This window comes from Mustelus asterias, chromosome 7, assembly GCF_964213995.1.
Source record: "Mustelus asterias chromosome 7, sMusAst1.hap1.1, whole genome shotgun sequence".
In the NCBI taxonomy this organism is placed as follows: domain Eukaryota; kingdom Metazoa; phylum Chordata; class Chondrichthyes; order Carcharhiniformes; family Triakidae; genus Mustelus; species Mustelus asterias.
The window spans coordinates 90399816-90414842 of record NC_135807.1 but is presented as its reverse complement, the minus strand read 5'-3'; the positions used below and the strand labels follow the sequence as shown (position 1 = coordinate 90414842).

The following is a 15027-nucleotide window of genomic DNA, read 5'->3' as shown; positions in this document are numbered from 1 at the left end:
AGAAGAGTGCAATCAGAATGATTGAAAGGATGGAAGGATTAGATGATGAGGAGCGATTATGTAAATTGGCCAGTCTCTCACTAGAAAAATAAAAGATTGGCAAATGATCTGATTGTTTTTTAGGATCCGAACAAGACCTGATAATACTGGCCATGCAAGGCTATTTCAATTTTCCCAGAATGGAGGACATGGTTTGCACTTGAAGGGGATTAAATTCAAAGCCAATCTACAGACAGTGAGCCGGATTTTCATGGTGCTTGGGAGATGAGGTAAAGGGGTGAAGATGGCAGCTGGGACCTAATTCTGGGATTCCTGATCCCATTCCTAGGGTTTCCCAATTTCATGATGTGGAGATGCTGGCATTGGACTGGGGTGGGCACAATGATAAGTCTCACAACACCAAGTTAACGTCCAACAGGTTTATTTGGAATCACAAGCTTTCGGAGCGCTGCTCCTTCCCTCAGGACTCACCTTCTTACTGTTCCCAATTTCAGGAAGACCTTTTAAAGGTGCGTCAGATCGCAAGCTCAGACTCTGCATTCCTAACCTGCATAGTAAAGATAGGCATGTCCCTAGTCTTTCGCAAATTTCATGGCCAGTTTTTCATGGTACCTTAGAAATTTTTGTAAAAGTAGCTACATGTGCTGATTCAATGAGGATTGTACATTAAGTCTTCTCTCAACTCTCTCTCTGCATTGCGAAAAATTCTCTATCACATTATTCCTTACACCTATTTAACTTTCAGCAGCATCCAACCTTCACCTCTGTACAATTCACCACATCCCCATTTTTCCATCCACCATGCCATTTCTCATGCAATGGGATGCGTTGTGTCTGATAGTCACTCTTGTCAGATGCACTGAATCAATTTGATGAATACTTCACTTTCACTCTCTCACTGATCTCCTTATTTGGTCCTCGTGGGAGCAGAAAGCACAAAATGACTTGGATAGGCCTAGAATATAGGCCACCACAAATAGCCCAGCTCACAGGTGCAGATGAAAAGATAGGAAGCTTACAGAGCGATGGCGTCAAAAGTTGAGTAAGAGTTTTAACAACACCAGGCTCTTACTGTGTTTACCCCAGTCCAACGCCGGCATCTCCACGTCAAAAGTTGACACACACATGATCACTTAATTTTAGTAAAAGTAGTTACATATGCTGATTCAATGAGATTTGTACTTTAAGTCTTCTCACAACTTTCTCATTCTGCATTGTGACAATTCTCTATCACATAATTCCTTACACCCATTCAACTTTTAGCAGCATCCAACTTTCACTTTCTGTACAATTCACCACATAGCTTTGCATGGTCACATCAATCAAAGCAAATCAAATTAATTTCATCAATGGTTTAACTATAAGAAGACTGAGCATGGAGATTAAACAGTAGAGGCATGGCAAGAGGGGAAGGTATTAATCTGGGAAGTGAGATAGAGACAGTTATCGGAAGGGACAGAGTACAAATCTAAGAGTAAGTCAGCAGATAAGACTAGTGGTAACAAAAATAATAAAAGGACAGAACTTGAATGCATGTAGCATTCAAAACAAAACAGACAGCACAGTAGCACAGTGGTTAGCACTGCCACCTCACAGTGCCAGGGACCTGGGTTGGATTCCAGGCTTGGGTCACTGTCTGTGCGGAGTCTGCACTTTCTCCCCGTGTCTGCGTAGGTTTCGTCTGGGAGCTCCGGTTTCCTCCCACAGTCCGAAAAACGTGCCGGTTAGGTGCATTGATCATGCTAAATTCTCCATCAGTGTACTTGGACAGGTGCTGGAGTGTGGCGGCTCGGGGATTTTCGCAGTAACTTCATTGCAGTGTTAATGCAAGCCTACTTGTGACACCAATAAATAAACTTTAAACTTGATATACTGATAACACAAATAGAGATAAATAAGTATGATCTAATAGCCATTACAGAGACATGGCTGCAGGATGACATAGACTGGGATCTAAATACAGAAGGGCATGTGACATTTAGAAAGGACAGGAAGCTGTTATTAAAAGTGATATTAGCACAATAGAGAGGAATGATCTAAGTTCAGGAAACCAAGATGTAAAAGCGAATTGTATAGAGCTGAGAAATCATAAAGGTAAGAAGTCACTTGTGCGAGTGATGTACAGGCACCCTAACAGTTACTGCATGGTAGGACTTGGTATCAAAGAAGGAATAATGGGACCTTATCTGAAAGGTACAGCAATTATCATGGGCGATTTTAGTCTACATATAGACTGGAAAAATCAGATGGGCAAAGGTAGCCTAGATAAGAATTCATGGAACATTTTTGAGATAATTTCTTAAAACAGCAAGTTGTGGAGCCAACCAGGGACCAGGCTGTATAAAACCTGCTGTTGAGCAATGAGGTATGATTAATTTGTGATATCATAGTGAAAGCAACCCTCAATAACAATGGTCATTATATGATTCAATTTTACATTCAGTTTGAGGGAGAGAAGAGTGGGTCTAAGGCTAGTATTTTAACTTAAATAAGGCTTTTATAAAGGCATGCACGCAGAGCTAGCAAAGGTGAACTAACAGTTTAGGTTAAGGATAAGCTAATAGAGATGCTGTGGCAGACGTTTAAGGGGGTATTTCAGAATAAACAGAATGGATATGTTCCAAAAAGACAGAAAACTTCAAATGAGAAGACCCACCATCCATGGTTAACTGAAGAAGTTAAAGATAGTATTAAACTTAAAGAAAAAAAGCAATTGTGCTGAGGTAGGAAGCAGATCAGAAGATTGGACGGGATACAAAAAGCAGTAAAGAATAACTAAAAGATTAATAAGGAGAGCAAGAAAATAGAGTACGAGAGAAAGATGGTTTGAAATTTAAAGACAGATAGGGTTTCTGTAGATCATAGAAACCCTACAGTGCAGAAAGAGGCCATTTGGCCCATTGAGCCTGCACCGACCACAATCCCACCCAGGCCCTACCCCCTTATCCCTACATATTTACCCGCTAATCCCTCTAACCTACGCATCTCACGATATTAAGGGGCAATTTTAGCATGGCCAATCAACCTAACCCGCACATCTTTGGACTGTGGGAGGAAACTGGAGCACCCGGAGGAAACCCACGCAGACACGAGGAGAATGTGCAAACTCCACACAGACAGTGACCCAAGCCAGAAATCGAACCCAGGTCCCTGGAGCTGTGAAGCAGCAGTGCTAACCACTGTGCTACCGTGTCACCCACAGAATTAACACAGTATTGGTCCTATAGAAAGTGTGTCTAGGGAATCATGGAAAATAGAAAGATAGCAGATGAATTGAACATGTATTTTGCATTGGTGTCACTATTGAGGAACCAAGCAACATGCAAGAAATGGCTAGAAGTCAGTAACTGGAAGGAAGGGAGGAACTTAAGAAAATTACCATCACCAGGAAAGTAGCACTCAGCAAGTAATTGGAACTGAGGATTGACAAGACCCCAGGTGTGAATAGATTTCATCCTAGGGTATTAAAAGAAGTGGCTCATGCTGAGATGGTCAATACATTCATTTTCATTTTCCAAAATTCACTAGATTCAAGGAAAGTTCCATTAGACTGGAAAATAGTGATTATAACTACTATATTCAAAAAGGAAGGAAGACAGGATACGGGGAACAATAGGTCAGTTAGTTTAACATTGTTCTTAGGGAAAATGCTCAAAGCTATTATTAAAGATGTTATAGCCGAACACTTAGATAAATTCAAAGTAATTATGCAGAGTCAACATGGATTTGTGAAAGGGAAAGCATGCTTTTTTAAAATTTATTAGTGTCACATGTAGGCTTACATGAAGTTACTGTGAAAATTCTTAACAGGCTAAGTGAACAAGAAACTCTTGATCAAAATGCATCATCGTTAACTTTTATTGAAGACTTAGCAGGCCTCAGAGATACCTCCCATGTCCCAGCCACTTTCGCAAAACACCAAGTGGGTAATAGAATGCTCCAGTCGGACACCATGGACAAACAGTTGAAGGAGCAAACAGTAGTTCGTCGCAAATCCATGAGGAAAATTTGTTGGCTTGATTTGCCGAATTTTCTTGTAATGGGCATGAAACTTTGGAATATGATTCATTTGGCAGCTGGGCTATTTTAGTTGCTTGTCATCTGGAAAATCTGGTTCTATTATTTGTTGTGGATATTAAAAACTGCTAAAATTAGAGTAGGGTCTTATTTAAGTGATGGCCGGACTTGCAGATATTTATGAGGCTTCTTCCTCAGTCAAGCAGGTTTCTCAACCACTCAGGTAAAGGGGAAAAGTTAAAATCCCCATGAGCTGGGAAATGACGTGGTGCTTGGATGTTATCCTTTGTTTCTTCCAGGCAAAGAAAGTTAAAATCCCCCCTCGAGTCCTTTTCCAAACCTTTTTCTTTTAAAGCATTCAGCTAACGAAGCAGATCATTAAACTGATTGCTGGGACCAAATTAGACCTTTAAAATCTACTTTAAAAAGATCCAAAGCCAGCCCAGTTCATAGGGATTGAGGTACTGATGCACTTTCTGTCTAAAGGTAAAACATTAATGATGTGTGCATGTAACATGATCTATCTCCCATTATTGGGGCAATTCAATATTCCCTGCTGCCAGTGACTGAATCTCGAGTAATCAAGACATCTCTAACGCATACATTTAACAAACTGGCAAAATGTTTGGTCGTCATCAATTACAATTTCTGTTACTTGCGGTTATGTAGTGAATCACATATTTTTGAATTTTGTGTTCTCATTTTAAGAAAGAATACAATAATCTTTTTCTGCCTATCTGTGCCAGTAAGTAAGATGAGGTCTCCCTGCTGATATGGAGCTGAGAAGCAGTGGATAAAATATGTCTATTCTCCACAACCATGTGTGGTGGAAGAATTGTATCAACATTTATCGGGTGGATGAAGATTCTTGACCTTGAGCCAGTTTCATTTCTACAGTTCACCGGCATTTTACAGTTTCCAAAATCCAATTCCCAATGACCATCTTGAACATTGAATATCATTAATTCTCTTGATGCATGTGTGGTGTCCTTTCAATTTGAATGAAACTGGAATTTCAAAACAAGAAAAGGGAGAATTTTATTTTTGAGTAATTGCTCCAATATTGAAGTTTATTAGTGGCAAGCAGTCTAGGAAAGGCATAAGTGGCTCGTGCGTGGATGACAGTTGCAGATTGCAGATCAGTTCTTGTTCTTTAGTGACAGAGTGAAACATAATAGTGTATAACTTACCTGAAGCATTTTGCAGGTGTGGGTAAACTAAGGCTGAGCACAACATCAATAATTGAGTTTACCTGCAGTGAAATGGCCAGATCTCCTCTAAAGTTCTCTCCTAAGAGTTCTGATGAATTTGTAATACAATCGCTGTATTTTCTTTAACCAAATAAGAGTGTATCACTTTATGTTCATTGCTTGGAATATTGGCTTAGTTAGTGGGTTGCTGTAAAGTTCAATACTTTATTGAATGTAGTTTAATAGACTTATTAAGCAGACTTGTTTTCAATTAGTTATTAAGTTGAAGAGCACAATCAGAGGTTACATCGTATATTTTTAAAAGTGTTGGTTCCAGGTTTGCTGATTTCTGACAGCATAAGAAAACTGCACTTTCCATTCCTGAAATGCTTACAAGTATTCAAAGAGAATGAATAAGAAATCCCGAATGTTTCTCGCATCCCTCCAGACAGTACAATTGCTCTATTATTCATGGCTCTTTTAGTAAATCTTCGATAAGCGGTTGTCAAGCAGCAGCATGTCTTCCCTGTTCCCTGCTACTAATATTACTGTCAGGGCCACTTTTTAGTTTCAGCATTTCTGTTTTCTTTCAGTGCCCTGTGGTGGAATTTTAACAAAGCGCAGAGGGAGCATTCTGTCTCCAAGTTATCCTGAACCATATGATAACAATTTGAACTGCATCTGGAAAATCATGGTGCCTGAAGGTGCTGGTATACAAGTAAGGCTCCAATTTCTGCATTGTTTATTCTATTTAGCTGCATCCAATTCCAATTATTTAGAACAGATGCCTCTGTTTCTATCTTAGTTTCTTCTGTACTTGTGCTCATGTGACACAGTGCAGTGTTGCTGATATTTAATCCAACTGTAAGAGTTCATAGTCACAATGTAGAGGTGAAAGAAAGAAATGCTTTCTGTTGTCGGCATTTATAAGCCCTGGTGCTGCACCGCAAAATTTACATTTGAACATCATCTGTCGCTTAGTCTAGCTCTAAGATGGCTTCCAATGTGAAACCTTGCATAGCCTGGCATTATTTTTCTCTCTCTTGTATTCCTGGACAGTGTTTCACAAGAAATTCTGCACAGGAAGGCGTAATTTATAAAATTGTCCCCTGGTGCCATTGATATGAGTTTTTGATGCTCAAATAGGCAATCTAACTGCACCCTTTTATTATATATGTGCAAAACATGGACCTTGTCTTATCTCAATTCATAAAAACAGAGCTATTTCCATATTCATTTGCCACCTAACATCTTTATTCCTCTGTTGCTGCACTCCAATGATGCTCATTATATTCTGCCCTATCTGGCATTCCTGTTCTGTCTTTAACAAAATAAATCCCCTTGAACGTAATGGCGGCAACCCAAGACTGACTCGATGTGCACAACACCAAGTTTCCAGCAGAAACGCTTCTACAATCTGAACCCTACAGTATGTCTTTCTTTAACTCCAGGCAGCGATGTGATAAGGAATTAGTAGAAATTCCATTTTGGAAGATTGTCATCAGATTTCATCCCAAAGGTTCAGAGAAAGCTTGTAAAGCGGAGGCTTCATCCAGTCCTTTGTAATTATTTCTGTATCAGCAGTAAAGTGATAAAGGGATTTGATGGTCATTCTGCATTTATTCTGTGTTGTGTCATGAGATAATATAGAAAGGGGCATTATCTTAGCAGTACAGCAAGGCCATTTAGGTGTGGAATCAAGAAGCACTTTATCACAAGGGCAGTGGAAATCTGGAACTCCCCCTCCCCTGCAAAATGAACTATTTATTGCTGAATCAGTTAAAATGTGCAAGATTGAGATCAATAGATTTTTGTTGGATACAGACATGGGCAGCACAGTGGTTAGCACTGCTGCCTCACAGTGCCAGAGACCCGCGTCCAAATCAAGCCTCAGGTCACTGTCTGTGTGGAGATGGCACGTTCTCCCCGTGTCTGCGTGGGTTTCCTCTGGGTTCTCCGGTTTCCTCCCACAGTCCAAAGATGTGCGGGTTGGAGATTGACCATGCTAAATTGCCCCTGGTGTCAGGATTGGCGGGGTGGATATGTGGGGTTACGGGAGTAGGGCCGAGGTGGGATTTGATGGGTACAGACTTGATGGGCCAAATGGCCTCCTTCTACACTAGGGATTCTATGATTCTATTCTATGAAATGAAAAGCGGATAAAGACCAAGGTGAGGTACAGATCAACTGTTATCCAGTAGAATGTTGGAATGTGTGGAAAGGCTAATGGCCTATTGGACATCATAATTTACCAAAATTTGACATTTCATTGCTGCAAGAATCTTAGATTGCATTAATAACTCATCACATTTTGCACAAAATATTTTTCATACATTTATCAACTAAATTAATTACACATGAAGAGAGGAGGAATAGAGGGCTACAAGCGGTTGGTTTAGATAGGACAACATGATCAGCGCAGGCTTGGAGGGCCAAAGGGCCTGTTCCTGTGCTGTACTGTTCTTTGTTTGTTGTTTATTAACATTTGAAATAAATTAATAAAGCAGCAAAATGCAAATATGCCTATAGTTATCTGTATTTGGAATGATCTCAGTCAGTTTACTTTATGAAACACTTGGAATGGCTTGTATTTTTCTAAATTAATGCATTCATGTCCTCCAGGTTCAAGTGATCAGCTTTGCAACCGAGCATAACTGGGACTCATTGGATTTCTTTGATGGAGTTGATACTAATGCCCCAAGACTTGGGAGCTTTTCAGGTAAGGGAGTCAGATAAGACAAATCTGTATCAAATAATTACATTCAAAAAATGAAGCGTCATACTCACTTCATCATATTTCCTCTCTTTTGATTAGTTAATTGTTACCTGAATAACTGAAAAGTGGGCAACCATGAAAGAACAGCAATCTCACCAGTGAGATGAAAGATTATCATAAACTGCAACAGCGTAGATTATATATTTTATGCTGATCGCTTAAACCGTAGCTGAGGTAACCAACTCTGTCAGGTTTTTCCCCTCATAAAAGAGATTCATCATTTTTTAAAAAAGTATATTATCCATTTTAATGGAACTGTTAATCTATGTTTAAAAATAACCAAAACTTGCAGTTTCTGCAGTTTTTACTCCTGCATTGTGGAGTCTAACCGTACGTGCACTGCTTCATATATTTTGGAACTGAATTCAATAAAGAGTGAGTGCGAAACATAATAGGCAAAAGTACCTGATTTTTGCTCTAAGCGCTGGCGAGAAAAACAGTGTGCAACTCCCCCGGCTGCACAGCCAGCTTTTCTCACCAGAAGCTACGGCACTTAGAGTAAAAAAAAGCTGCAGGCGTTCACCAGCTCTCCATAGATCAATGTGTCCTTTCAAAAGAGCACCCTGATCTGCAACAACCAAAAAAACAAAACTGTTGCAGTGCCAGGGTGCCATGGAGCAGTGCCAACGTACTGCCAGGGCGTGTCCCTCTCCTCCCAATGGCTGTACTTAGGATGTCACAAAGAATGGGCAATAGAGCCTGTTTTCCATGACCTGGTTGCTATTTTTGAAAAGCAGTTGTGAAGTTTTAAAGTTTATTTATTAGTCACAAGTAAGGCTTACATTAGCACTGCAATGAAGTTACTGTGAAATTCCCCGAGTCGCCACAGTCTGGCACCTGTTCAGGTCAATGCACCTAACCAGCTCGTCTTTCAGAATGTGGGAGGAAACCGGAGCACCCGGAGGAAACCCACACAGACACAGGGAGAATGTGCAAACTCCACACAGACAGTGACCCAAGTCGGGAATCGACCCCGGGTCCCTGGCGCTGTGAAGCAGCAGTGCTAACCACAGTACTACCGTGCCACCCTCACTGACGTGACGTTGTGCCGGCAAGGTGGGTAATGCTTATTATGGGAGAAACCTACATCAGGGAAGCTCTTTAATTAGATGCTAATTTATGGAAATTATGTTCCCGAGCTTTCTGGGCAGGAACCTCGTTACTCCACCAGCGAGGATGGAGAAAATCAGAAAGCCCGTTTCAGAGGTCTCGACAGTTTTTCTGCAGGCAGTGTCATTTTTGCCTGTGCCCCCCATGTGTGATGTCACTTTACTCCCTTACAGGCTGCCGACACTTTAAATTTTAATGGTAATTGCATGGGAACTGGTAAAATGAGAGTACCAAAATGGCACACATTTCCGATGCCGCTGCTGTGAGCATCGTGGTTAAAATTCTGCCCTCGTGAGTGGGGAGTCCTCAAGGGTATAACAAAGACAAAGGTCTAGATTTGTGTTGTTTTTTGTTGTTAGGACTGGTATTTTCCTGACTCCACAACCCTGTCTCTGTCCTGAAGGAACCCACCTGGCCTATCATTTGTTAGGGAGGTGGACATGCACCAGCACAGACCCAGAGCTGAAGGTGGACCAATCCAGATGCAACACCTTTTTGAGGCTTGTCATTGTTGACGAAAACATTGGCAGCTCCAAACAATAAAGCAGGGTGGATTAGTTGAAGTGTTAATGACATATTAGCTGGATAAACCGTCTAAACAAGTATGATCACAAGACTGTCATGAAGGGGATTACCGTGCAGATTCACTCAGAAATACAACTTGGCTAAAGATTAATTTATATGCACAGATTGCAAAAGCTTTGTATTTCCTTTAAGTTTAGAAGCTGAGGATTGAGTCCATTAAAATAAAGTTTAAAGTTTATTTATTAATATCACAAGTAGGCTTATATTAACACTGCAATGAAATTACTGTGAAAATCCCCGAATCCCCACACTCCGGTGCCTGTCCGGGTATACTAAGGGAGAATTTAGCATGGCCATTACACCGAACCAGTCTTTTGGACGGTATGAGGAAACCGGAGCACCTGGAGGAAACCTATGCAGGCACGAGAGAACGTGCAGACTCGCCTCAGGCAGTGACCCAAGCCGGGAATCGAACCCGGGTCCCTGGTGTTGTGACGCAGCGGCGCAAAGCACTATGCCACCTTGCCACTCATTAAAAAATTAATGGACATCAACAAGCTATTTTGCAATGGAGTGCCTCATGTTTTCATCTGATGTCAACGTAACAGCCACATCTAACAATGGCTGTGAAACAGCAATACGAATTGGGAACCTTTTCAGTTTTGCTTCCCTGTTGAGGTGCACTCATTCACTGTCTATTCATCCTGGGCAAGAGCATTCAAACTCAGAGCAGGAGACAGACTGAATGTGAAACTTCGCTGATCTACACAGCTCATATACTTACTAGCCAACTCAGTGACTCTGGGGCTGGTGAAATTGGCCTTGCACTGCCATACAATGGCCGTGAGTGAATCAGCGGCTCTTTTAACAGTTGCCCGATTATGGAGGAGAAAATGGAATGGACAGTAAAAGAACCTCTATTGCCTATTTTGTGTGACATCCTGAAGCTAATTTCGTGAGCATTTAATCATAATGACACAAAGCTTATATAGATTCCAAGTTTTTTTTTGCCAGAATGATAGGATGAATGCCAAATTGAATCAAGTTTGAGTAGCATAAACCGACCTACAAAGAGTTATGATGCACAATGCCCCATAGCTTGACAGCAAATTGGGAGTTTTGTTTAGAGAAAGTGAGTTGTGTTGGGAAATTGTTAGGATAACCTTGTCGGCAGCCAACTAATCTCACCTGGGTTGGACTGAGTTTGCCTGGTTCGGTGAAAATCAGTGGCTGTTCAGAAAGAGGAAATATAATCTGACAAGGGAGTAAGACTTCTCTCATCATTTAAAGTGGATGAACCGTGGTGACAGTGAAAGGAGCATTTACCAGGTCAGTGCACATGCATTCTGTGATGATTGGGCACAATAAATATTGGAAGATTGGGCAGGCTCAAGGATGTGCCTACAAAGGAGCTGGTCCAATTTTCCAATATTTACAGCATCAAGGTGACCCAGTGCAGCTATATGTCAACCCAAGAAATTCTTCCACCTGCCATCTGAGTCATCAAAGTTCTTTCCTGAGGATGAGAGGGAGGGAAGAACAGAAAAAAAAGTGAACAAAATGATATGGCAGACCAAAGTTGAAAGGAAAGTATGGAATTCAAATGCTAACTATTTTCATTTCCACTTTGTCCTATCCTCAGGCACTACAATTCCAGCATTCCTGAACAGCACGTCTAATAATCTGTACCTCAACTTTCAATCAGACATCAGTATTTCAGCCGCTGGCTTTCACCTCGAGTACACAGGTATGCAGTTGCAGCTCTTATCTCAATTGGACCTCTGCAGTTAAAATTAAGATTGGTGCCAGTGGCACCACTGGGCCATGACTTCTGAATCTGAAGTAGGGCCCCCAACTGCCTAGGATGGGTTATCCTACAAAGCAAGCTTTGTTGTAAGCAAAGATAGCTTCAGGTCAGTATGCATTGGGCGGGTAGCACAACTGCTCTTCAAACCACCTTGCCGACCTCTTTGTACTGGGAAGCCTGGGTGAAAAACAGACAAAATCTTCTCACGGCATGATTGATTACGTCATTTCATATCCCCCTGTGCTACACTGCTCCAATTCATGACAAAATCTGTCCAATACCAGTAAACATCCAGATGTTCTCACTCTACCGGGTGGAGAAATCTCATTCTGTTATTCATTCTCATGATTTAATAGCTGTAAAATCAAGCAAAGCAAAGCTATCTCACAGATCAAAGAAACCTGGCTAGGATTTGCGTCAGAGAATATGTGTGATCAATATTCAAGGATTTTTTTTGAAGAAAACATGTCATTTTATGAACCAGTATCTAATATGAAGTATGATTTTGCAGCCATCGGATTGGATTCATGCACAGAACCACTTACCCCCAGCAATGGAATCAAAAATGGAGATAGATACTTGGTTGGAGACGTAGTATCATTTCAGTGTGATCGGGGATACTCTTTACAGGTAAGCAATTGAAGCCATATAGAAAAAAAAAATTACTCCTTTTTAAAAGCTTTGAAGAGTCGACAATTTATTGTTGACACCGATCATTTGACTAAGGAACAATAAATGTACATATTCAAGTAATGTTTTAGAGTCTAAATGTGGAACAGTTAGAATTCCACAGGAAGATGTATTACCCTGTTCCTGCTAAATTCATATCCACCACCATATTTTAGGTGGGTGCTTCATAAAAATCAAAGTTCCAACATGTCAATAAGATCCCTTTTTAATGTATTTATTCATGGGATGTCAGAATAACTGCCAATGTCAGTATTTATTGCCCTTGAGAAGGTAATGGTGAGGTACTGCTACAGTTTGTGTAATTAAAGTACTCTCTCAGTGTTCTGATAGGTCAAAATGTCTTGAATTTTGCCCCCCGGCAATGAAGATATGTTGAATAATTTCCAAGGCAGGATAGTATGTGACTTGGAGGGGAATTTGGAGGTGAGGATGTTCCCATGCATCTGCTGCCTTTATTCTTCCAGATGGCAGATTTTGTGTGGTTGGAAGGGCGTGTTGCTGAAGAGGGCTTGGCAAGTTATTGCAGTGCATTTTTACACCATACACATTGCAATCACAACGTGGCTGGGATGGATGGAGTGAAGAGTTAAGGTTGTGAATGCGGTGCCAATCAAGTAAACTGTTTTGTTCTGGATGATGTTGAGCTTCCTAACTAAAAAACGGAGAGTTGTTCCTTGTAAATGGTGGAAAACTTTCAAGGACTTGAAAGGTGAGTATTTATATGATTGATCCACTAAAGTTTCTGGTCAGAGGTGACCTCCAGGATGTTGATGGTGAAGATTCAACATTGGCATGTCATGAACATCAAGGAGAGATAGTTAGACTCATTCCTGTTGGAGATGTTCATTGGCCAGAACTTGTGTGGTGTCAATGTTCCTTTGTTTTTAATCAACCTTGAATGTTGTCCGGGTTGTGTTGCATGTCAGCATGCACTGCTTCATTCTCTGAGGAATTGCAACTGTGCAATAATCAACCATCCCCACCTCTCACCTTTGATGTCCCGATGTAGAGAAGGCCATTGATGAAGCAGCTAAAGATGGTCAGGCCTAGGATACCAGCCTGAGGAACTCCTACAATTATATTTTGGGACTGAGATGATTAGCCACCAATAATGACAACTATCTCCCCTTATGCTGGTATGACTCCAACCAGTGAAGAAATTTCCCCTTGTTCTTGTTGCCTTCAATTTTGGTCGGGCGCTTTGGCACAGGCTCAGTCAAAATTTGCCTTGATGTCAAAGGCAGTCACTCTCACCTCACATCTGTAATTCAGCACATTCAGCTGTGTTTGGACAAAGTTGTAAGGAGGGCTAGAATCAAGTAGCTCTTGCAGAACCAAACTGCTGATGACTTCTTCCACTGTCCACTGATGACTGAAAGTAGGCTGATGGATGGTACTTTGCCAGGTTGGATTTGTCCTGTTTCTTCACTGATGTTTAATGGCATTACAATTATCAAATCCCCTACTGTAAACATCCTGCTGGTAACCCTTGACCTGGAACATAACTGGGCCAGCCCTATAAATGCTGTGGCTTACAGGAGCACTTCAGAGACTTGATATTCTATGGCAAATGACACACCTATTGACTCTTCAAAGCTTTTCCACCACTACTAGGCACAGATTAGGAATGTGGTGGATACATTCTACTTGACTGGATGGATGCAACCAATTTGATCGACACTTAATTATCTATCACCTTAAACATTCACCACTCCACTACAGACCTCTGAGAGAAGAAATTTCTCATTCTTCTTCTTAAATAGGAGATCCTTTATTTCTAAACTATGTCCCGTAGCTTCCTCACAGCCAGTTTCACTGGTGTCTACCCGGTCAATCCCCCTCAGAAGCTTGTAATTTTCAATAAGATCACCTCTCACTGGAAGAGTTCCAAGAAGGATCATTCAACTCAAAATGTTAACTCCATTTGTCTCGAGACAGATGCTGCCCCCCAATCTGCTTGGTTTTTCCAGCATTTTCTCTTCTTGTATGAAATGTACAGGCAGCAAGGAACAGATCAGATGCTCGAGGAGTATAAAAAGTGCAAGAAGCTACTTAAGAGGGAAATCAGGAGGGCTAAAAGAAGACATGAGGTTGCTTTGGTAGACAGAGTGAAGGAAAATCCAAAGAGCTTAATAGGTATGTTAGGAGCAAAAGGATAGTGAGGGATAAAATTGGTCCTCTTGAAGACCAGAGTGGTAGACTGTGTATGGAACCAAAAGAGATGGGGGAGATACTAAATGGTTTTTTTGCATCCGTATTTACTGAGGAAACGGGCATGGAGTCTACGGAAATAGGGCAAACTGGTAGGGAGGCCATGGAACCTTTACAGATTAAAGGGGAGGAGGTGCTCGCTGTCTTGAGGCAAATCAGAGTGGCTAAATCCCCAGGACCGGACAGGGTATTCCCACGGACCTTGAGGGAAGCTAGTGTTGAACTTGCAGGGGCCCTGGCAGACATATTTAAAATGTCAGTATTCACGGGGGAGGTGCCGGATGATTGGAGGGTGGCTCATGTTGTTCCGTTGTTTAAAAAAGGTTCCAAAAGAAATCCAGGAAATTATCAGCCAGTAAGTTTGACGTCGGTGGTGGGCAAGTTATTGGAAGGTGTGAGAAGGGAGAGGATCTACAAATATTTGGATAGACAGGGACTTATTAGGGAGAGTCAACATGGTTTTGTGCATGGTAGGTCATGTTTGACCAATCTATTAGAGTTTTTCGAGGAGATTACCAGGAAAGTGGATGAAGGGAAGGCGGTGGATGTTGTCTACCTGGATTTCAGCAAGGCCTTTGACAAGGTCCCTCATGGGAGGTTAGTTAGGAAGGTTCAGTCGCTAGGTATACATGGGGAGATAGTAAATTGGATAAGACACTGGCTCAATGGAAGAAGCCAGAGAGTGGTTGTGGAGGATTGCT

At 41.4% G+C, this 15027-nt stretch overlaps 1 protein-coding gene across 1 annotated transcript in view; it reads left to right on the top strand.

Moving 5' to 3' along the window:
• The window catches only part of csmd3b (CUB and Sushi multiple domains 3b), a 1683329-nt gene that overhangs the window by 1471488 nt on the left and 196814 nt on the right, over window positions 1-15027 (top strand). The window contains exons 35-38 of the mRNA XM_078215503.1: window positions 5801-5925; window positions 7830-7926; window positions 11261-11365; window positions 11937-12055. Coding sequence (XP_078071629.1) covers window positions 5801-5925; window positions 7830-7926; window positions 11261-11365; window positions 11937-12055 — 446 coding nt within the window. The remainder of the gene's footprint in view (window positions 1-5800; window positions 5926-7829; window positions 7927-11260; window positions 11366-11936; window positions 12056-15027) is intronic.